The 21,472-nt window shown below is 39.7% G+C and overlaps 1 protein-coding gene across 5 annotated transcripts in view; it reads left to right on the top strand.

Annotated features, from left to right (window-relative positions):
* meis1b (Meis homeobox 1 b) overlaps positions 1 to 21,472 on the top strand; it is a 69,459-nt gene that overhangs the window by 813 nt on the left and 47,174 nt on the right. For all 5 annotated transcript variants that reach the window (XM_079439355.1, XM_079439357.1, XM_079439354.1 and 2 more), the window contains exons 2-7: positions 1,181 to 1,401; positions 2,517 to 2,658; positions 2,867 to 2,917; positions 3,330 to 3,380; positions 4,305 to 4,451; positions 12,119 to 12,230. In XM_079439355.1, coding sequence (XP_079295481.1) covers positions 1,181 to 1,401; positions 2,517 to 2,658; positions 2,867 to 2,917; positions 3,330 to 3,380; positions 4,305 to 4,451; positions 12,119 to 12,230 — 724 coding nt within the window. The remainder of the gene's footprint in view (positions 1 to 1,180; positions 1,402 to 2,516; positions 2,659 to 2,866; positions 2,918 to 3,329; positions 3,381 to 4,304; positions 4,452 to 12,118; positions 12,231 to 21,472) is intronic.

Below are 21,472 nucleotides of genomic sequence, written 5' to 3'. Positions count from 1 at the left end.
ATTCATGCATGTGTCTCTGTATAGAGTTCTGAGACACTGAAACCATTTTTAAACGGACTACTCTCTAATTATGTTTGACAGGGAGCAATTCCTAATTTTTTTAAAACATAGGTTTTCTATATGCACTGCATTTGTTGAAGTTTCTTTAGTTTCTTCACGAGGACAAATAATAAAAAACTTTAAAACTACTGGAATAGTTCAACTCTCATAACTAAAAGTTATTACAATACATGGTATGATGAGACATGGTGCAGGAATATTATTAGGGAGTTCAACAAATTCACCTGAGCTATATTGTTTATATATTCTTTACAAAATAGTCTTATTTTCAAACAGCATTGCAGTGAAACATAGTTGTGCGCTTTAACTCATTTTCTTTGCATTTGTAATCAAATGTAAACAATCACATCGCAACTCTCCGACCTTTTGCTTTTGATGGTGGAAGTACAACAGCACCCTGCTGTCTTGCTTACACCTCTTTAGATTTAGATTTCAAATGTGTTATGGTCTCATCATCATACTTTCCCTACAGTATCATGAAATTATAATAATTTTGATAAATGATCAATGTCACTGATAGATTATTTTAAATAAACTAATAAAATGCTTTATTGAACTGTCAATGTAAATTTGTGTTTAATTAGACCAATCCTAAAAGTGCTACGTATTCGAACTAGTGTAAATAATGAATTTAGTTTGACAACAGTATGGTATAATAACCTATAATACACAGTTATTACATGCAAATGACATTATTACTTCAGTTGCATTTATAAAATTGAAAATTCGCATAAAAAGTGGCACAACACAACACTGCTCAGTCGCGTGATATTTTTGTGAAGATCTCAATGAAGCTGTAGCTCAGTACTCCATGTTGATGTGTCCGACGCTGTATTCTAAGTCTGTCTGTTTTAGTCTGTTTTTTAAAAAGCATACGAGTTTTGCAACCTTTTTTGCATTTAGTGTTAGAACCACGGGATAGTCTGCATGTACACTTGATATATTTAATTACTTTGTAATGCCAGAACAAAGTGTTTTCATTTCTCAAAAGCTATCCTTTTTATATATAGTTTAGATTTTTGTATTTATATTTTCTTTTAGTGTATTATTTTCCCTATGTATATATTGTGTAAGAGGTAAAAGTGACAACATGGGAATGTTGCCCTTCGTGTGTGTGCAGTACGAAGATATACCCCACTATGGGATGGACGGAGTAGGAATCCCGGGCACGATGTACGGGGACCCGCACGCCGCCAGATCCATGCAGGCTGTTCACCTGAACCACGGGCCCCAGCTCCACTCCCACCAGTACCCACACACAGCCCACGCCAACGCCATGCCGCCCAGCATGGGCTCATCCGTCAACGACGCTCTAAAAAGAGATAAAGACTCCATTTACGGGTACGTGTAGATAGCCAAGACATATTCTTTATGATGAACTTTGCCAGTAACATATTATTTGACCTGTAATAGTTTCTGTAAAACATTGAGAACTTAAGGCGCCATGAATGTTTAATCCTTTTAAAAGTTATTTTTATTCTAAAAGTTATCCTCTCTCACTTTTATTTTAGTTCACCGTCTGACTGTTCGTTTTGCCTTTCTTTTTTTGTGGCAGATAAGAGTTTTTTTATTATTATTATTTAGTACTATTACTAATATTTAGTTTTACACTTCAAAATTAAAGTTGATAAATACTGAATATATATAAAAAAACACGACTACGCATCGAGAGGTATGCAAAAACTTTTTAATTGTTTAAACTTCAGGCCTAGTTATTAGTTCAATGGATAAAATGCATTTTTGGACAGCTGCGCAAAGTGATTCCCGTGAAAATTACAATGAACACTCTCACAAAACCATAAAGGATATTTTCCACATAGATTATCTGTTCTGGTCATAAAATGTGCAAACATATCTGGACGTGCGGAGTTGCTCTAAATGCGCCTAGCATACAAAAGCTGCTCGAGCACAAGAGTTCTCATCACAGCGCTGTATATAAATGTTGTTGCCGTTCAAAACAGCAATTTATACGCTATAGAACTTACTCTCATGCATTATGAATTAGGTACGTTCCTAAACATTTACACAAGATCTAATCCATGGTTAAATTGCATGCTTGGCCTAGACTCAACATGAGCATTTCTTAGATGCTGTGACCTCGTAGCCCACTGTTTATATTGACTGCTGTCTTCGATAATACTTTCAGGATTCCAAGTTACATGTGTTCTGACACAGTACTAAACACAAGTAACAAGCTCGTTATAATGTTAGTGACAACACAATAATAGACATAAACGTACGCGTAAACACTTCATATATATATGATCGTGGCGCAGTGGTACGCACGTACTTTTGCTTGGTGACCAATTAGAATTAGTTAATTAAATCTAAATTTCTCAAATGCAAATTAGATTGTTCTAATGCTTATACACCGAGAATGAGTTGTAAACTCTTGTAAAATGGCATGTGCTAATCCAGAGCTTTCCCCGCACTGACCTCTGTGTTTTTTATTCCAGGCACCCTCTGTTCCCACTTCTAGCACTGATTTTTGAGAAATGTGAATTAGCCACTTGCACACCTCGAGAGCCCGGTGTGGCTGGAGGGGATGTGTGTTCATCAGAGTCTTTCAATGAGGATATAGCAGTGTTTGCAAAACAGGTCAGAAACTGTTTTATGGCGCAAAAAGTTTTTGCATATTTAATTGTGTAGTTGCTGCGTTGATGTATTCTCTGTAACTTTAAATAATGAAGAAAAAAACAAAAAACACGGGCTAATTAATGCTTTTAAATTAATTTAATCATTTTTGGAAGGATTTCTTTTTGTTTTCTCTCACAATTTTTAATTATTTGCATGCATATCGTCTCAGATTCGAGCAGAAAAGCCGCTGTTTTCATCAAATCCCGAGCTGGATAATTTGGTGAGTGCAAAAATGATTATTATTTTGTATTTGTGTCTCCAAGAATTTTAATTTATAACTTTTATAAAATATCCAGAAAGTGTTCTTTAGACACAATTGTCTGATTTCTTGATGGCATTGTTAATCGTTATAGATATTTTTTATTTATTTTCTAAGAGTTCAATTTTTTATGCAAATTGTTTTTTTAGCATTAACGCTTTGTGTTGGCGGAGGACACAAGTCCCTCTCATTAAAACATGGATTAAAGTGATAATTTATTCATAAATGAAGTATAATTTGACTTAATTGCATTGCATTGTCTAGAAAGTGATCTCTCAAATCAGAAATGATCCAAAATGTCATAAATCACTTTGGCCTGATTATTTGGTCACATTTAAAGTGAACTTTTTTCTTCATTGTCAATTTTCCCCAGATGATACAAGCCATTCAAGTTTTACGGTTTCATCTTTTGGAGCTCGAAAAGGTAATCAAAGTTTACCCCAATTGGCCGGTCCTCTCTTCAAACCTATGGGCCTCATCTGCATAAATGTCTTTTTCCTGGTCTGTTGTAATTAGTGTCAAAATCAATCATGCTGCCTATTTTCCTCCGAGTTTAATTACAATGCAACCTGCTACCACGGCCACAGATATTTCATAGCAGTTATTTCAATGTTTCTCTGCATGCTGTGCCACCTAAAGTAGTCGTAAGCGTTTTTTGTTCATTTATTCTATGATACCGACTATCTTATTCCGCAATACAGTCGGCCAAGTTAATTGCACGTTTTGCGCGCTTATCTGTTATCAGCAATACACTTTGGAGGAATTTTAGCAATACCTGTTTCCACGTCGCCTATCAAGTGATTTATCGCCAAACCATATAGTTTTACAGTATTGAATGCACATAATAACCATTGGCTCCAAATCTCCAGATATTTGCATGCGCCTCTAGGGATATGTGTGTTGAGATAACACGACGAAGCGATAGTTTGAGCATTCAGCCATAAATGAAGAATTCTCCCCTCGCCACTGAATGTCATCCACCAGATTATTCCCTTGTAAAGAGGTGGTAATGAAATAACTAGACGAAATTAAACAGTTTACCTTAAATGTCAGTCAAGCAGGTCATCTCTCTAATGGCCACAACCCCGGGAGCAGATGAATTTAACACGGGTGTTGAATACGGTGTAGCCCGTGAGTCGTCTTGTCAGTGTCAATTTTCGGCGATATCTCTATTTTGAGAGGGAGTAAAGTTATTTCACATTCTGGATGCGTCTGATAGCTATCAGAGAAGGCCATTGGGAGAGATTTTCCATGTCAATAGAAGTTCTGGATGCACTTGTCAGTTCTATGTGATGACCTTTTGTGATCCCCCCCCCCCCTTCCTTCCTTGCTTCCCTTGTATCTATAGGTACATGAACTTTGTGACAATTTCTGTCATCGGTACATCAGCTGTTTGAAGGGAAAGATGCCCATCGACTTGGTTATAGACGACAGAGAAGGAGGATCAAAATCAGACAGTGAAGAAATTACAAGATCATCGGGGCCCCTTGATCAGGTACGTGCAGGAGTCCATTTCTTTTCTGGCCATTCAGCTCGTCTTTTGGGTCACTTGCTCTGCCTCGCCGTTATTTGCATACGATTAAGGCTTTTAAATTCCATCGGATTGAAAAATTTGGAATAATGTGGCCCATTATTGCTTCATTACGGTTTGATCCCGGAACTGACCCGAGGAGATTAGCTCGTGAAAGCATTGCCATAAACTTGACCTGTTTCTTGTCGATTTTAATTTAGTCCATTCCCTCTTCTTTTCTCTCGCACGCCTTTTTTTAATCAAACCAAACGGTTGGGTATCTGTGGTATCTATTACTATCAAGAACCAAAGGGAGAGATATCTATAGTAGACATTTAGAGATTTGGTGCTTTGGTTTTCTGCTGTTGTTCACGCTTCATTAGTTGCCTTGTCAGTGTTTTTCCTCAGACGAGTGCGCGCAATACGCGCAGCGTTCTACTCTCAGCCATTTGAACAGCATGAGCAGCGCGGTCGTGTTTGAGTAGCAGGCTACTGTGCCATACAGTATTTTGTGTTTATAGGAAAATGGGTGGAATTTTGTTCCTCTGTGCCTTTTTTAATAAGCGGCACTTTCGCAATAACGCACTTTCAATTCAACTTTTCTTCAATGCTTTCATCTGGACACGCTTGTTTATAAATCTATTTTAAATATAATGATATGAGATTTGGGAGAGACAATTCTTTAAAAAAGCGGTCATTTATTAAGGGGTTTAGCAGATTCACCAGCATAAAAAGTAATGAAGCGATTAAGCTAAATAATTGAAATCCGTCATCTTCCATATGGCTGAGTGATCGAATAAAGCATTGACCAGTTGTAGCTTTCCAATGACTGCGTCGGCCACCAGTTTTTATATGAGGGAGAGAAAACCCTGTCCCATTCATTACCAAACAGGGACTCCAATAAAACGACCTTTGGCTGCTTTAGTCTTTTCAACCTCAGCTGTATCAATGATTATGTTAATGCGCGATCTGTACAGATAATGCATCTAATTCAAAGGAAGCATTAAACAGCATAATGTCAATTGTGTCTATAACTCTTTTAACAAAACTCTATCAGAGAGCATGTGTCAACATTTTTGAATAAATGAATTATTGAGCAGAGTTGAATTTAAGCGGTAAAAATAAATTAGGCTTATATGAAGACGCAGGTATATAACTTGATAAGAGCAAATTATGCTTTGCTGGAGGCCACGAATACAGAACTTTAATTGACTTTAAGATGAAGACATGTCCTGACCAACTTTTCAGAAGTTTGCTAATGCGAGGTAGAATCTGTTTTTGTTTTATTATGAATCCTAAAAAAATGCCGCTGGTTAGGATTGTACTCATTTAAAATCTGACGAGCAGTAAAGAGAGCGTTAACACTCAAATAAAAGTAAAAAAAATAATAATAATAAGTTTAAGATAACTAGATGCGTATGGGCGGTTTTTGGTTAACAGCTACAAAGTTAAGGTTTGACTTTAGGTCCTATATGTATTTTACATCTCATTTTTTTGTGGTTACATTTCTGAGCTTGCTAGGCGGTGACATCCCTAACGAATTTGCGTCGCTCATGCATTATCTCGTTCCATATGTATTTTTAATATATGCCCTCGGGCATAAAGCTGAATTGGACTGGAAAAAAAAAAACTCCTTTGTGCAAATTCTCAACAATGTTAACAAGAGGGAGAGAGACGGTTCATTTATTCAAAGACCAATTTATTCCAGCAGGAATACTGCAGCATAAGAAAATCAGAAATATACATAGAATTTATTAAACTCCGCGGTCCAGCGCTGTGCTGTGTTTTCGTCCTCCGTGCAGCGAAGCATCCTATCAATAATGTCTCAACTCCAGCTTAGCATTGTTTTGCAAGTATCGAGTGAAGAGAAAGAGGGGCAGAGCTCAGGGGTGAAAAAGTCAGAGCCTCTCTCTCTGCTGAATGCGGCCCAGCCAGTTTGGATCGCGTTGTTTTCCGCGTACTGCGCTGATAAACGCGCGGCCATATGAGCCTCAGGTGCCATATGAGCGGAGGGACTAGTTAGCAGCTAGTTAACCCCTTCACTGCGGTCTTCATTCTGGAGAATCTTGTTGAAGTTTTTGATTGTGTGACAGCTACCATGTCACATTAATTACAACACTACTGGGGAAAAAACAAACATAGTTTTACAAGTAGTATATGAATCTAGTATTAAGTATAGTATAATATTAAACAATACGAGCGCTACTGTAAAGTGTGTAAATATATACATAATGGTTAAACTCTTTAAAAATATGTTTCAAACTGGAATACTTATAAGATCACAAGCTTGATCAACCTTCAAGTGTATTTTTGTATAATGCAGGCTATAATTCTTATAATGTGTTTTATTTACTTGTTGGAGAAAGTTGGATAAATTATGTCCGAATTAAAATACTTACTGCATCGGTAAAAACACATCTCATTCAACTTAAAACTAAAATATTACTACTACCACTACTAACAAAATAATTAAATTACTCTAAAATGATTTGTGTGATGGTAATGACAAGAGAACTGACAATCATTCTTTGTTATAAAACAGTAAGTTAATTGAGATTATAAATGAACTAGAATTATTAAATTAATTTACGTTCTTAGGAAGTAGTACAAAGTAGAATTTCCCTGATTTAACATTTTTATGCATTCATTATCAAGAAGTTAAAAAGACAAAAAAAAAAAAAAAGAAAAATAGTTATCTTAAATATTTGAGTTCTTCTTTTCTTTTCTTTTCATTCTAGGGGACCAAAAAGTTATCCTAGTTAAAGAATCACTCGCATGATATATATATTTTTTAACTTCTTACAATTCTAGTTTGAAAATCAAAAAGTGTGCTGTTACAGAAATAGTTAAGTGAAATTAGTCATGAATGATTCATTTTGATCCAACATTTACTAACAAATACATTAATTGTCATCAGAGTAATGACTTTATCTTTTGTTTCGGCATGTTTATTGCCTTCTTGTGCCTCAGTGCAAATCAGGCTAATTTGTTTCCGATTGGCTGGCTCATGGTAACTTGTTTATGACGTATTTGCTCCGTGCTGACGCTCACTGAAGGCAAAGTAAAGAGTCTGAATGCATTTCCATGGGCTGCAGCGTTTGCACAGTTGTCTTTAATTGCAGAGAGGCACTGCCATTTGCTAATGAACTCAAAGCCATGAAAACCTCCGCAGTGCTTAAGACTTGAGGGCTCTTTAGATTATTCCATGCGGCCTGAAGAGGGGTTGAAATAATTGAAATGCTGAACAGTTTCTCTGTTTGCAGTTTCCTTTCTGTCTTGTTCAGGGCCAATTTAAAAACTAAGGGTGTTATTACAGAGTAAGCTATGTTATTAATGTATTGCATAGAGGCCACCCAGAAGTTACATTGTATTTGTGCTTAATAATTTGTGACACAACATATAATTTTGCATGATTGATATTTTGTAATATGCTCAGCTTTTAGTGAATGAGAATATATGGGCCTGTTTTAAAGGGTTGCATAAATAATGCCACTGTTTCCCTGTCATGAGAGATTCTTTTAGTTGATGTTATAACCTCACTGTTGAATGTATCACTTGTGCTCAAGAAAACATCTTTTTGCACTTTTTGATGCGAACGGAGTGTGCAAAATCTGTTTTTATTTACTCTGTTTTTAATTGAAGTTAGTTCATTTCACGTGCTTTTGTTTTTGTTGTGAACCCAAAGTGTTGTCTTTTTAAGTGTAGATTATTTGCTTCTTTTGATGGTACACTAGTAGGGCAATGTTGAAATTATTACTGTGCTATAATCATAGTCTTTGTTGAAGTAATGAGAAGGTGAGATCCCTCGTTTTTTATCTTGACAACTGTTGGCTGGTGTCAACGATTCAACAAGTGATATAAAGAACAAACATGTGGCTATTTTACCCTATGAAGAAGTGACACGGGAATATCAAATTGTGGTTACTTCGATCAGTTAAATTGAAAACAGGCATTACACATCGAGTTAACTGCCCTTTTTAAAGAGGTGCTCTGAGTTTAGTTCATTAAATTTGTTTTAAAAAAATAGCCATATATGTATATATATATATATATATATATATATATATATATATATATACAATTTATAAACAAATACTGTTGCTTGTGTGTAAATTTCCCCCAAAATGATAAGTTTTCCATAGTTACACTTCTTTGCAATTTCATATTTTTTAAACGTAAATTGTCTAAGAGAATGCTCAACATTGCATTTTTAAGAAATTAAGCTTGAGGATGACACTACGAATTGTTTTTAAGCGCGTGATGTGAAAGCTATTGTAATTAAAGGAGATGTGTGATTATCCTACAGTGCTGTTAAGGGTGACTCTACTGCTTTTTAAACGAGATCTCACCCACAGGCCATTTTAAGAGATTTCACTTTCTCTGTAGACCAAAATCCAAGCAGATTTTTTTTAAAGCAATTATTCCCCCCTCCCCAATTTTGCTCCATTTTGCCTTGTAAGATTTGTTAAAGGAGGTGTTTGGGGGATTGGACCGTTCTAGCATTCACCCTCCCTTTTTTTGTTTCTGTGCATGCCATTACCACATCCATTCATTTAAGAAGCCTTAATGTTTTTGCACAGAGTTGAACCAACAGCCACGTGGTCTGTTATCAACATCGAGGATCTCCGCCTTATCAACAAGCCAGAGTAAACAAATAAACAAGTGTCCTGAACAGATTTAGTTTTTGGTTGCAATCCACTCGGCAAAGTTCATGTGTGAATCTTGTGCTTCGCAAGTATTTCCCAGCAGAGCTTGAGTATTTTAGTGAGCTTGTTCAAGTGTCCTTGCTAATCTTGTTTGATGAGGCATATAAAAACTCTCGCTCTCTGTGTGTGTGTGTGTGTGTGTGTGTGTATCTCTCTCTCAGTCCGTTTTGTTGTGCTATCTAGATGAAGCCAGGACCAAAAATAGTACAATGTGACACTGGTGGGTCTGTGTTAAAAAAAAAAAAAAAAAAAAAGGGAGTGAGAGAGCAGTCACTGTGGCATGAAATTGTAAACATATACTGTTTATGAGTTTTCTTTCCCCTGTGAAGTCTACAGTAACCTGAAACATTTTTCTTTATTATTATAAATGAATTGGAAGCCCAATATTCTTTGCATGAGTGCGTGTATAATGTGCAGAGAAAGAGAGCTTCCATCTAAGACCCAACACAATGAAAATGCAATGAATTGGAATGCCTCACCGATCATAGCAGAATCAGAATTTCCAGCAAGGAAAATCTTTTCATGGCGAATTAAGTGGTGGAGGAAGAAAATGGTAATGAAAAAAAAAAGGGAAAGGCACAGATGACAAACGCTGCTCCCTGGGCTACGCACTGCAGATTTAAGAACTTTAGCTAAAGCTATGCAGAATAGAATGTGGAAAATTGAATTTACTAAACAATTAAGCATTGAATTAATCTACATCCTGCACTTGAGAGAGAGAAGGACATGAGGAGGGAGACAGAAAAGGAGCAAGGGAAGAGAAAACATGTGGAGGGGGAGGGGATGAAGCCCCCCCTCCCAAAAAAAAAAAAAAAAAACACGGCTGAATAAATCCTAGCTAGCTCATTAGAGGGACAGTGAATATATCAAGTGTGTTGTTGTGTGCAGCAGGACAGCATTCTCTCTGCCACGGCACTCATCTCTCCTGTAACCATCTGCATCCACACCGCCTCCACCCGCTGTTCATTTTGGCCCACATATTTACTCCTTCGCTTATGCGCCTGTGCGGTTTCCTCTGGGTGTCTGCTCGCTGGTGGACTGCTCTGCATTTTGGCCATATTATTTTTTTTATTAATTAGCTGTTAGATCTGTGGTGGACGAGATTGTTGGGGCAGTTATAAATAGACTCGAGTGCACCCTGGAGATGTCACTCACCCTCGGCCAAGACCCTCCCCCATTCCCATGGGGCCGAGCGGCAGCCTCCCACAAGCCCCACTGCTCTTTTGTTCAATTACAGTTAATGCAATAGTTTGCTATTTTCTCATTCTAATTATATTTTCAAGTGGGATTTGTTGTGCGTAAAAAACATCCTTTTACGTGTGGAGGCTCTGGGGTTCTCGGTCTCCAGGGTGCTGTACCATTCTTTTCCACAAAGCTCTGAATAAACAAGTTCCCTCCATTTTTTTTTTCTTCTCTCTCTCTCTTTCTTTTACAAAGGGTTGTAGAAACTGGTAATTTCAGTTTTAACCGTTTGCTCCCTGGGCATGTGTTCTAGATTACCTCTTATGGCATACTTTTGGTATGCTGCAGAATACACCATTTTTCCCCCCTGGACATTAAAAAAAAAAAAACATATCTGAGTGGCTGGCAGTATTATGCCTGAAGTTTCTAGGAGACTTGTGGCAAGTCTATAAAATTCAATTTGGATTGTTTGAGAATTTTATTTAATTATTTTATCTTATGTATTATTTACCTATCAAAATTTTGAGTGGTTTTAATTCAAAGAGTATCATATAAATAAAAGGATAGGATAATAATGGATTTTTTTTTTTCACAATCATGTTTGTGCATACGTGTAGTAATAAACAATCTGTGGAGCAAAACTCTAAATAGATTTCCACAGAAATGGAAAGCAATTGATTCCCAAAGTTCTACTCATCTGCTTATGTAACATTTTGATTATATTTTCTGTAAGAATACAGTATTTTAACTACGTTTAGCTCATGTTGAAATCCTGAGAACTGTGAATATTCATTGCAAAACCTGCATTTAAAAACACAAAAAATATTTTCTGGGCCTGCTCTTGAGAGTTCTCATCTCTGATAGGCGTCTTTTTACATCAGAAAAGTTGCTGCAACCTTCATCTCATATTTTCCTCCTACAGTTAATGTTACTTTTGTGGAGGCAGCCAGTGATAAGAGGCAACATCTGTTTTGTTCTATAGTACAAGTAGACCCTGCATGGGGCTGAGTGTGTGCAGGCCCCGGCTCGCCATTGTTCCGTCCACTTCTCTTTATCCCCATGTCTGCTCCATTTGCCACATACCATCCGCCCAACAGCTGACACTGTTTCTCTATTATACACCTAAGCTTAATTGTCAATAGGATTTCTCTCTGTTTTTTCGTCCTCCTCTTCCCAACTTGAAGGAGAATGGCTCTTATTTGATTTCATTTTGATTCGCTAGGCCAGCGAACCGGCACACACGCACACACTTATACCCTCCCTCGCTCTGGGATATAAGAGTGGTGACTGACTGGCTCTTGTTGTACTCAGAGATCTCAAGTTAGCTAGTGCATGTGTATGGACAGGCATGCACATCTTAGCTGCTATTGCTAATTCTTCTTTCTTGGTTTTTATATTTCGTTTCTGGACTATGGATATCCTGTCACTGGTAATACAATGTTTTTTATGATGTTCTTTAAAATAGTGCAATTGTGCATTCTGGTCTGTGAAATGAAAAAATGTCTATAAGGAAGCCAGCAATTGTGTGGCGTCATTAAAATGCTTAGTGACAGGGGTTGGTTAATTCCTGTAAACTGTGCTGACTGAATTGTTGTGTGATGTTGTAGGGCCTGGAAATAGGATGAAAAACAATGAAATGAGGAACATCTGATAAAGCCAGCTGTCTTTGTAGCATGGGACTGTAGCCTGTGTGTGTTTCTCTGTGATCTAATGCCTGATTGTGTGCCTTATTCCCGCTCTGTCTCTCTCTCCCTTTCCGCACAGACTTCATGGAACAGAGACCATGACGATACAGCTTCTACACGCTCCGGAGGAACACCAGGACCATCCAGCGGAGGACACACATCGCACAGCGGTGACAACAGCAGTGAACAAGGTAAGGATCTGAGACACCCTATGATGCATATGAAAGGGATAATGTACAGTCAGCCTGTCATTAACAGTTACTTATCAATTAAACAACTAAAAGGGCAGGGAATATTGATTTTAGTTTATTAAAGAGACCACAGAGTGATAGGACAGAAACTAGCACAGTTAGGTAGAAAATATGGGCTAATATTTGATTGAAGCATCAACCAATCATAGTCAAGCATTCCAGAGAGCAGTGTAGTAAGTATGCTTCTATGGAAATGTCACCGACTATGCAGATGTGTCCAGCTTACCATCTGAAGCCGAACATGTTAAAGCAGATGTTTAGGCCGCTGCTGGCTGGTCATGTGGCGTAAGCAGTGGCAGCGCTAGGGCGGGGCTTGACGGGGCTATAGCCCCATCAGAAACTTGCTTAGCCCCCCCAAAGATTTCCAAATGATTTTCCTGTTTTTTAACTCTCAGTGTCAAAAAAAGTGCCTAATATGTGGCCTATAAACATTTGATATTATGATATTATGAGTTATGCCGGTGAACGTCAATTCACTATAGAGAAAGTGAAAGTAAAAAAAAAACTGACGGCTATTAAAACGCTGCATTAACGGTGCATATTCTCTCTGAGACAACCAGAGACGAATCTACTCTAGCATATGCTGATAACGGTATATAACTGTCTTAAATTATTCCCTTAATATTTCTCTTATGGCTATTCTCTTATAGTGAAAAACATGAGAAGAAACGTTAAACATGTTGTTTTTGAAAATCATGAAATAAAGCTCTGAATTTTTATTGATGACTGCAGTGTTAATAATAATAATTATAGGCCTATAATTAATTGTATAAATTAATAGACCTGTTTTAAAAAATCTTTTTAAAAACATTTTCAATGAGTAAGCTAGCCTATTTTAATATCCTCACAGCGCATCATGCGGTGATGCGCTTTGAAATTATTGCGGGGCAATACTTTCATGTAATTTATTAATAAAAGTACTCTAATAATAATAATAAGAGGCCTAATAATAAGAAGAATGTAACAGGCCCACATTAATTGGAAATGCTAAATCCTCTTAATATTGCCAATTTTTTATGCTTATCTCTGGCTATATCAACACATGATGCCATGCAAATCAGCACGGGGAGGGTTATCACCCGCAATCACCCGCAAAAAAAAAGTATTTTTATTTGAATTGAAAAGAGAGAAAAAATCCCAACTTTCTCTCTATTCTATATTCGTTCATAAATTATATTACTAAGTGTCATATTTGGCAGTTGGCATTAGTATATTACTAATAACAGTGGCATATGAGAAGTTTAATAACAGTAAAAAAGTAAAATATGCCTTTTTCGAAGCTGCTGTATAAAAAACTGATAGCGTTCATTACTCTCTCTCAATTTAATTTTTTTTTTTTAGCACCTCCTCTCAACAGTTAAGCCCCCCCCCCCCCCCCCCCCCCCCCCCCCCCCCCCCCTTAGCACCCCCAACAAAAAAATCCTGGAGCCGCCACTGGGCATAGGTCCATCAGCTGGTTGTGATAAGACTGCATTAATGAACCTTCCTCTGGGCCTATCTGGACAGGGTGTCTGAAGAAACCGCTGGTGATGACAGTCTAACAAAAGAGCTTTTACACTGATGGAGCTTTATGCATTCTGTTATATTCCAGAACTTTCAAAGAGAAATTAAATATTCTCAAAAAAGACAAAAAAAAAAAAACACCTCTCTTGGGTATCTTCTTGGTCGGATTTCTCTCTCAATGAAATGAAAGCTAACGAAAGCCAACTTCACTTCAACTGTAAACTGAGTCATCTACTGTTTGACACTGTGATTGGCTAGTTCTGTGGTTTAGCCAATGAGAACCAGTGTGGGAGGTGCCAGATGGAAGGGTGGTGGAGGGTTTCAAACAAACTGTAGGCAAAAAGCAACTTCATTTATTATTGAAAGGGATGTCAAGGCAGCAGTTTGAGGGCTGCACAGCCAGCAGGCAAAGCAGGATGAGAGCAGAAAGGACCACATTATGTTCCAGATGACTGAGCAACGATTTATATACCAGCACCGGTTTTCTCCCTCCGCAGAGCAGGAGAGCAATAAGAAAGAGTCTGGCCCGGCCTAGTCGGTCAGATGGCCACTGACTAATGGCCCGGGTTGCTCACCACACTCTGATTGGATGCCTTAATGAGCACATTTTGTGCCGAGTTTGGGCTCCTGCTTGCGGTGACCTTTGCTCTTTATTGACCAAAGTGACACGTCATTTTTCACATACTTCCAATTATCACCAGGCTTTTAATTTTCACCCCCTCCTTCCTCCCCTCACGTTCCCTCACCCCAGTGTTTTGGATGAGTGTTTGTTGTGTCGTACGCTAGCGGCAAGAGGCTGAGCTATGAACCTGGACGTATGCTGAGTGTGTTCAGCGTGAACAAATGACCCAAGCACTTCAGCCCCTTCAGTCTTATTCATGCCAGTGGATTTTTAGTGGAAGTATTATGTTAATGTGGGTTAATTGCTGATTGTGTAAAGCAGTGCTGCTAACCGTATTAGCATGTTCTGTAAGGAGTGACTTCATAATCCCAATAAGACCATTATTCTGCTGTTGGCCAAGAAACTCCTGCCAATATGTCCCCAACTGGTCCCCTCACTTGCGCTCAACCCCCCCCCCCCCCCCATATTGCGCTTCTTTCTATGTGCAAATGCTTTGTAATTAGCATTAACAAGCTATCTGTTACAAATATCTGTACAACTTCTGTAAAAAAGGCTCTTGTTGCTACTGCGCTGTTCCTGCATGTTTGAAACCAAAAAACGTAAGTGAATGAAATTAGAATGGCTTCTATACAGAAACGGCATAACAAACAAGGATACGCCTTCGAACTGCATAGGAACATTGTACCCACATGCATAACATAGTACATCTGTAACCCATCAACGTAGAGATTGGCACCATAGCTGATGGTTCTAGTGGTTGCCATCCGCACCATGTTTTCCATACTGCACCTAAATAGCATCTCAGTATGAATGAGGACAGCATTTTCCTTGTTCATGATTCTGTACCCTTCAAAGTGCGAGTGTCCCATTAAGGGGGGAGGATAAAGCCCGCTCCTCCCTCTCTGCGCTCACAGAAACTTTCTAAGCGGAGTCCAGCAGACACTCAGCCCGGCCCATCTCTAATTAGACCCCATTTATTAGTGTAGCGTGCTCGTATGCACCCGCCTTTGTTTAACAGCCTCCCTCTCGGGGGACATCTTCTTGAATTGTATCTTGAAGCCATCTTTTCTGAGCGTCCACCCTCAGTGGGTAAAAAGAAAACAAATCATTATTATGGACTGCCGAGTATTGCTCGCTCTGGACTCTTGGCAAGGCTAGCGCCCACCCAGATTAAAAGAGACAGCCTTGGGCTGCAGCGGGAACGCAGGCGATATGAGCCCCTACCAAAAAGGGGCAGGGCGTGTGGAAAATGACATGCTCTCACATACGCAGAGATCATGCTGAGTGTTTTGAAAGGCTTTGGGTTTCCTCTGCCTCATCAAAAGGTCTGGGAACAAGGTGATGACTACAGGAGTCAGATATGTATCAGCAATTACCAGGTCCCATTTGCGAAAGGCCCCGTGTGTGCCAAGTCAAATAGTTCCTGTGAGGCTCTTGTTATTGTCTGCATAAATTTACATGCAGAGCCGTGGACTCCAAAACTGTACTGCGGTAAGACTATGGGAGCCAGTGAGAGCTCCAGTGAGTTACTCAAAGCGAGTTAAGAAGTTCATTTACTTTGACCGAACTCGACAGGAATGACTATTGACGAATGCGACCATTCGGCTGCGGTGTAAACAGGTCAATGTACAGCAAAAACGCACTGAAATGTGTGAAAAATTATTCTGCTGTAATGTTACATGGACTCGTGTGGTGCTTTTACTTGTGTCGAGAACAGCTGCAGCTAAACTTCATGCATCAAACTGATCATTATTTTGTTAGATTGATTGTGGTGAGTGCTGTTGTCATCATTGACTTAATGGTCAGTTTGCTAACGGCCTGTGTGAAGGTCAGTCTGAGCGAGAGCGCTCATTGGCTCCCGGCCACCATTTCTGATCTGCGATTGGCTGGCATCAGAGACTGACCAGCAGTCACGGCCTCTGACAGGATGCCAACGAACCTCGGAGCCTGGATCTGCCCACCGAGCCCCCGCCTCACGTGTTTGTCAAAGTCACCCGTTAATTGCAACGATTGTCCAGCAGACTGGAAGAGCCCAGCCCCTTTCTCTCTTTCTCTCTCGCTTTCTTTCTGTCTCTGAGTGCTGCCTGCATGCCTTTGTATTTCTCATGCGCTATTTTCAGTGCTCTCCTCAATTGCTGAGTGCACTACAATGCTGATCACTTTCTTTTTTGATTTTACAACAAGGTCCTGGCTTTGTTTAGCTCAGTCACTTTGAGCTGTTAAGAGGACACCTCTCCGCTCGCTCGCTGCTGTCTGGATGCCCTCGCTCTTTGATTTAGTTTTTTTGCTTTAATCGTGCACGGTGTGTGCGAGTCTTGTGCTTCAAAGAGCAATAGGAGCTCTATGTTGTCATTCAGGTGTAGTCAGTCAGTGGTTGTTCCTGCCTCACTAGATTCTACTCTGTGCATGCAAAAGTGCTGCACACAGGAGGGGGAGGCTGAATGTTCTCTGTGCTCCCTGTGTATCAGTGGCAGCACGTTGGTGGAGTAATCTGGTTAAATCAGAGGCATAATGGCTGATAAAAGGTGTGCGGTTTTTATAGTGCAGGGATCTAAGAGCGGCACCGGGCGGCCCGAGCAGCCCCTGCTGTTTTTCTCTCTCATTCACATCACACATCACATCATACACACCCACAGAAGGAGCAGAGAAGAAAGAGAGAGAGGGGAAAGCATAAAGAAAGCAAGGGATCACAGCAAAGAGAGCAAGGTGCCAATTCCAGTAAGTGTTTGGAAATGCATGTGCTTGACAGGAAGTACAAAATCAAAGAGCAGTTTTTATTTCCCACAACACATCCCCTTTGCATGATGCTCTCATGAATTTCACATTGTGCCTGCAAATGGCTAAATTTAGCCATTACGACAAAGTCAAGGAGATGCCAGCCGGTGTCAGTGAGTGGCACGAATGGAGCTGCGTCCTCAAGAGCCACTTGATCGTTTTGTTAGGTTACCTAAGGGAAAGGATCCAGCCTGGCGAACCGAGGGGAATCTGAACCACTGGCGTGTTTATGACCCCACTGAATCTCAGTAGTGATGGCACAACCAACAAGCTACCACTTGTTTCTCCAAATACGATCAGCGCCAATTGTTTTATGGCCCCACTCCTGATAAGACTCTGTGTACGCACACTGCGGTCCCATGGTGAAAAAAGGGGAAACGCCGCCGGTTCCCACACCAAGGGGCAGTTTGCCTTTGGGATTAGGCTGATGTCTTGTGTCATGTGGGAAAAGGAGAGTGAAAAGTGAGAAAGTGCAAGCAAACAACCTGCCCCCCTACTTTGCCCATATATCAGCTGTTTCTTCTGCTTTCCTAATCATTGCCTTTAACTAGCTTTCATAGCCTGATTGAGCACCTTGTCTCTGGGCAGATAATACTCATAAAGCTGGTATGATAAAGTGTCACTGTTGTGTTTGCTCCTCTGTTTGCTCTGGGATTTAACTACTGCTGAAGTACTTCTCTTCTCTCCCCCCACCCACGATCATGTGAACTGTGGGAGATGGCTGGCTATAGCACTGTTGACATTTTTATCTTCTTATATCCACTCTTATTTTATTCTTTGATATGAGAGTTTGGTTTAATGTGACAGCATTGCATCTCTTCTTGTCATTTTGAAGTGGGCAATATACTTGCCTCTAGTGGCACCTAAAAGAATTGCAATTATTTAAATAACCCAAAAATTGTCTCAAGCTAGTTTGTTGGGGCGGGACTGCTTGTTTGTTCTAACAATGGGAAGTGTTTGAAACATGTCATCATTTTTTCAGTTCTCTATGGTAACACTAGTAGTGCAGAAATTACACTCTTCACCTTAAAGGATGTTTAGCCCCAGGGAGAGGGAGTTTCGGGTTGGACTCATTTGCTATGTGATGTTCAGTTTAAGTGGGAAGCAGATGTTAAATTTAGATCAAATGCTATAATTGTGGTGTGTTAATGATGTAGACACTTTGCATCTGTCTCCATGTGTACAGGAAGTCCTTCTAAACCAATCCTTTTTTTCTTGCCAAAACCAGATTTTTGGTGTTTGCTAAATATTCCCTTTACAGCCACTCACTGTCATCATCGCTCATCTGCTTGCACATTCTCAAGCTTGAAATTCTTTTATCTCTTTTCTCTCTTCATTAGATGCTCTGGTTAGAAACATTACTGTAAGATCATAGCAACCATAGAACTATTAGATTGCCATTGATAGAATGGTGATAATTATTGAAATAGCTAGCAAGAAGAGCTTTTTTTCTCATAAATACTTGAGATGTCCACTTCATTCATCGTTGATTCGTCAGATGCAGGGTCACTGTTAAGAGAGGTCATGTTATGTTTCACAATTTACAGTATGTTGCCTTTCCTGATCTGCCTCTAATAGCTGGGAAACCCCTTTGCTCCATCTGAAAAATCCCCATGCCGTGCCCCGTCATCTGATCTGTGCTGGAGAGGTTCATGTGAATTTGACAGAAATCAGCACAGCTCATCACTGACGTGTCACAATGCATTACGTCTGCTGTAGAAGACCGGAGTGAACATTACTCAGCACGACCTGGGAGGAGCAGTGCGCACCCACCGGGCGACTATCAGATACACACACATCCAACTTTTCAGGAAAGAGCTGATATATAACCCAAAGAGATATGCTATCGCCGCTTGGCTCGCCTGATAGAGAGGGCAGGAAGGCAAGGAGGGAGGTGAAGAGGAAGGGAAAAGAAGGGAGGGATGGAGGGGATGTTGGAAAGGGAGTCTGAAGAACAGTGAGTGACAGTAAACAAACAGGCTTTAACTCTTTGTTCATTAATCAGTTGCTCTTGTGTGGCTGTATCACATGCACTTGCCTTAGTTTATTTAGGGCTTTGATAAAGAGATTAGCAATCTCTTTTTGAGGTTATCCTCTGCCAAAAAGATGTCTCTTGTTGACGATTCTCTTCTACAATATCCCCACTGACCTGTAGGAGCTATTCTAGTCAACCATGATGAGCGCCTTATAGATTGTTTCCAAATAAAATTAGATTAAAAATATAAATCTTTTTGCAGGCATCGCAGGAAAAAACATTATCCCAGCAGGATAATCCTCCCGTGATCTGTAGGGATGTACATTCTTTCTCTAAGCAGGAGGCCAGTCTTTTTATTAGCGGTATCACAGTGGGTTCGAGTCCAGCTTAAAGCCACAAACAGTATTGTGCTAATTTTAGCCTCTAAAGAGGATGAGGATGAGATGCCTGCTGCTAGTTTGCCATATGCTGCCCTACCGATAATACTGCGTGAGGAATATTTTCCTGCTGATAGCGACTAGGACTGTGCGTGTGTGGTCCTGGGACTGTTACAAAGATACGTGAGCTGTTCAGAAGAGATATGACGAGGAGAAGCTTGGTAGCAGGTCAAATTGTACTGATAGACTAAACTCTTCTCTGACAGTCAGTTTATTCTTCCATATGTCATCCTCTTCAAATTTATTGACTTTTCCAGAGCCTTTGGTGTGTCAATTGCATGTAAATTTACCCTGATGAATAGCAATTTTTGTACACCACTTGAGACCAAATAATTAAATTTGGACACGTCAGAACTCCATCACAAAGACCATTAATGCATGAAGCCTAACAAAGAACGAAGGAATTTACCAGGCCTGTTTGGAGAAACCCCAGAAAGCCAATTTCATGCGGGCAAACACCACCAAAGCTCCATATTTGGGGAATTTGGCTTCCCTTGCACTGTGTGCTAAAGCTATTTGACCTTTGTATTTGTCACCAGAGACTTCTCACAGAGAGGGATTATTTGCTGGGGTGCTGGAGTTTTGGAGTGACGGTGGACGAAGGTGTGTGCAGATGGAGACCGGTGCAAAAAGCACCAGGGGGAGGGCTGTGTTAACAACAGGCCGAAAGCTTGACCCTGGACTGACCCTTACTAAACAATCCACTCCCAGATCCCAGCCCTGGTCTTTTGACATGGATACCTGCTGAAGGGATTTAGGGGAAAAGATAAAGACCTCCTCAAGCGTTTTTTTTTAAGATTTAAGGAGTGAAAGAGAGATAACAAACAAACAAAAGTGTGTATGCTTTTAGAGGGTGTGTGTGTGTATGGAGAGAGGGTGTGTTTGCCTTAATGTGTGCTTGAGAGAGAGTGAATGCATGTGTGTGCAAGCAAGCATGCACGTGTTTTTTTTTTTTTTTTTTGTTGCAAGAGGTAACCTGATCACCAGCCATGCCCTAGGAGCCCAAACGAGTCAAAGAATGGCAGGAACCAGAAAGATTCCCAGGTTGATAACCAAAAAATGCCAAAAAGGTCCCAAGAATTGTTCCTCCTCTTTGTGAATATATGTTCAAGTGTGTGTGTGTTTGTGTTTTGTGGTCTCAATAGAGGACTGCACAGCCGAGATGTAATGGTATCGCCCACGTCCAGCCGCCCCTGCTCTGTTGCTGTCAGGAAGCAAACGTTCAGCCCAGCTCTGTTTCCGTCACTTCCAGCCCTGAGCCTTATCTCACTAGCTCACCCCAAGCTGATAGAACTACAATTCCCCCACATTCCCTCTGCTCCACTTCCTGTGGCCTCAGCATGTCTGACAGGGGTGAAATTGAGGCCTTCTTTAGATTGCAATATGTGTAGGCATAATGGATTTGCCGCTTTAAATGAAGGACAGCATATGAAAGACGGAAATGCCCCCTGATGTTACAGTTCATCCTTAAATGACTTTTTTCCTATGTCTTTATTTTTCCAATGTATTTATTCTTAACCATTACTCATAACCAAGGTCATCAAGACTTTGGCTGTCAGTGCTTGTAGATGCTGTAACTACACTATTTCTCTACTGAGAGCCAATCAACATAAGATTTGTATTCTGACTGATGTAGACAATATGTAAATCTATACAACATATACAGTATATTCAAGATTCAAGATTTTTATTTGTCACATACACACTTATACAGAGTATAACCAGCAGTGAAATGTAAGTCAGGTCCGCTCCAAGGACAGTGCAATTATATAGAATACAAAAACACAGAATGTACATAAATATTAAGAAAAAAGAAAAGTAGAAAAAATAAAAGATAAAATAAAAGATAAAAAATATAAATATAAATGTG

This window comes from Barbus barbus (assembly GCF_936440315.1).
Source record: "Barbus barbus genome assembly, chromosome: 18".
NCBI lineage: Eukaryota > Metazoa > Chordata > Actinopteri > Cypriniformes > Cyprinidae > Barbus > Barbus barbus.
This window is presented reverse-complemented; position numbering and strand designations above follow the sequence as displayed.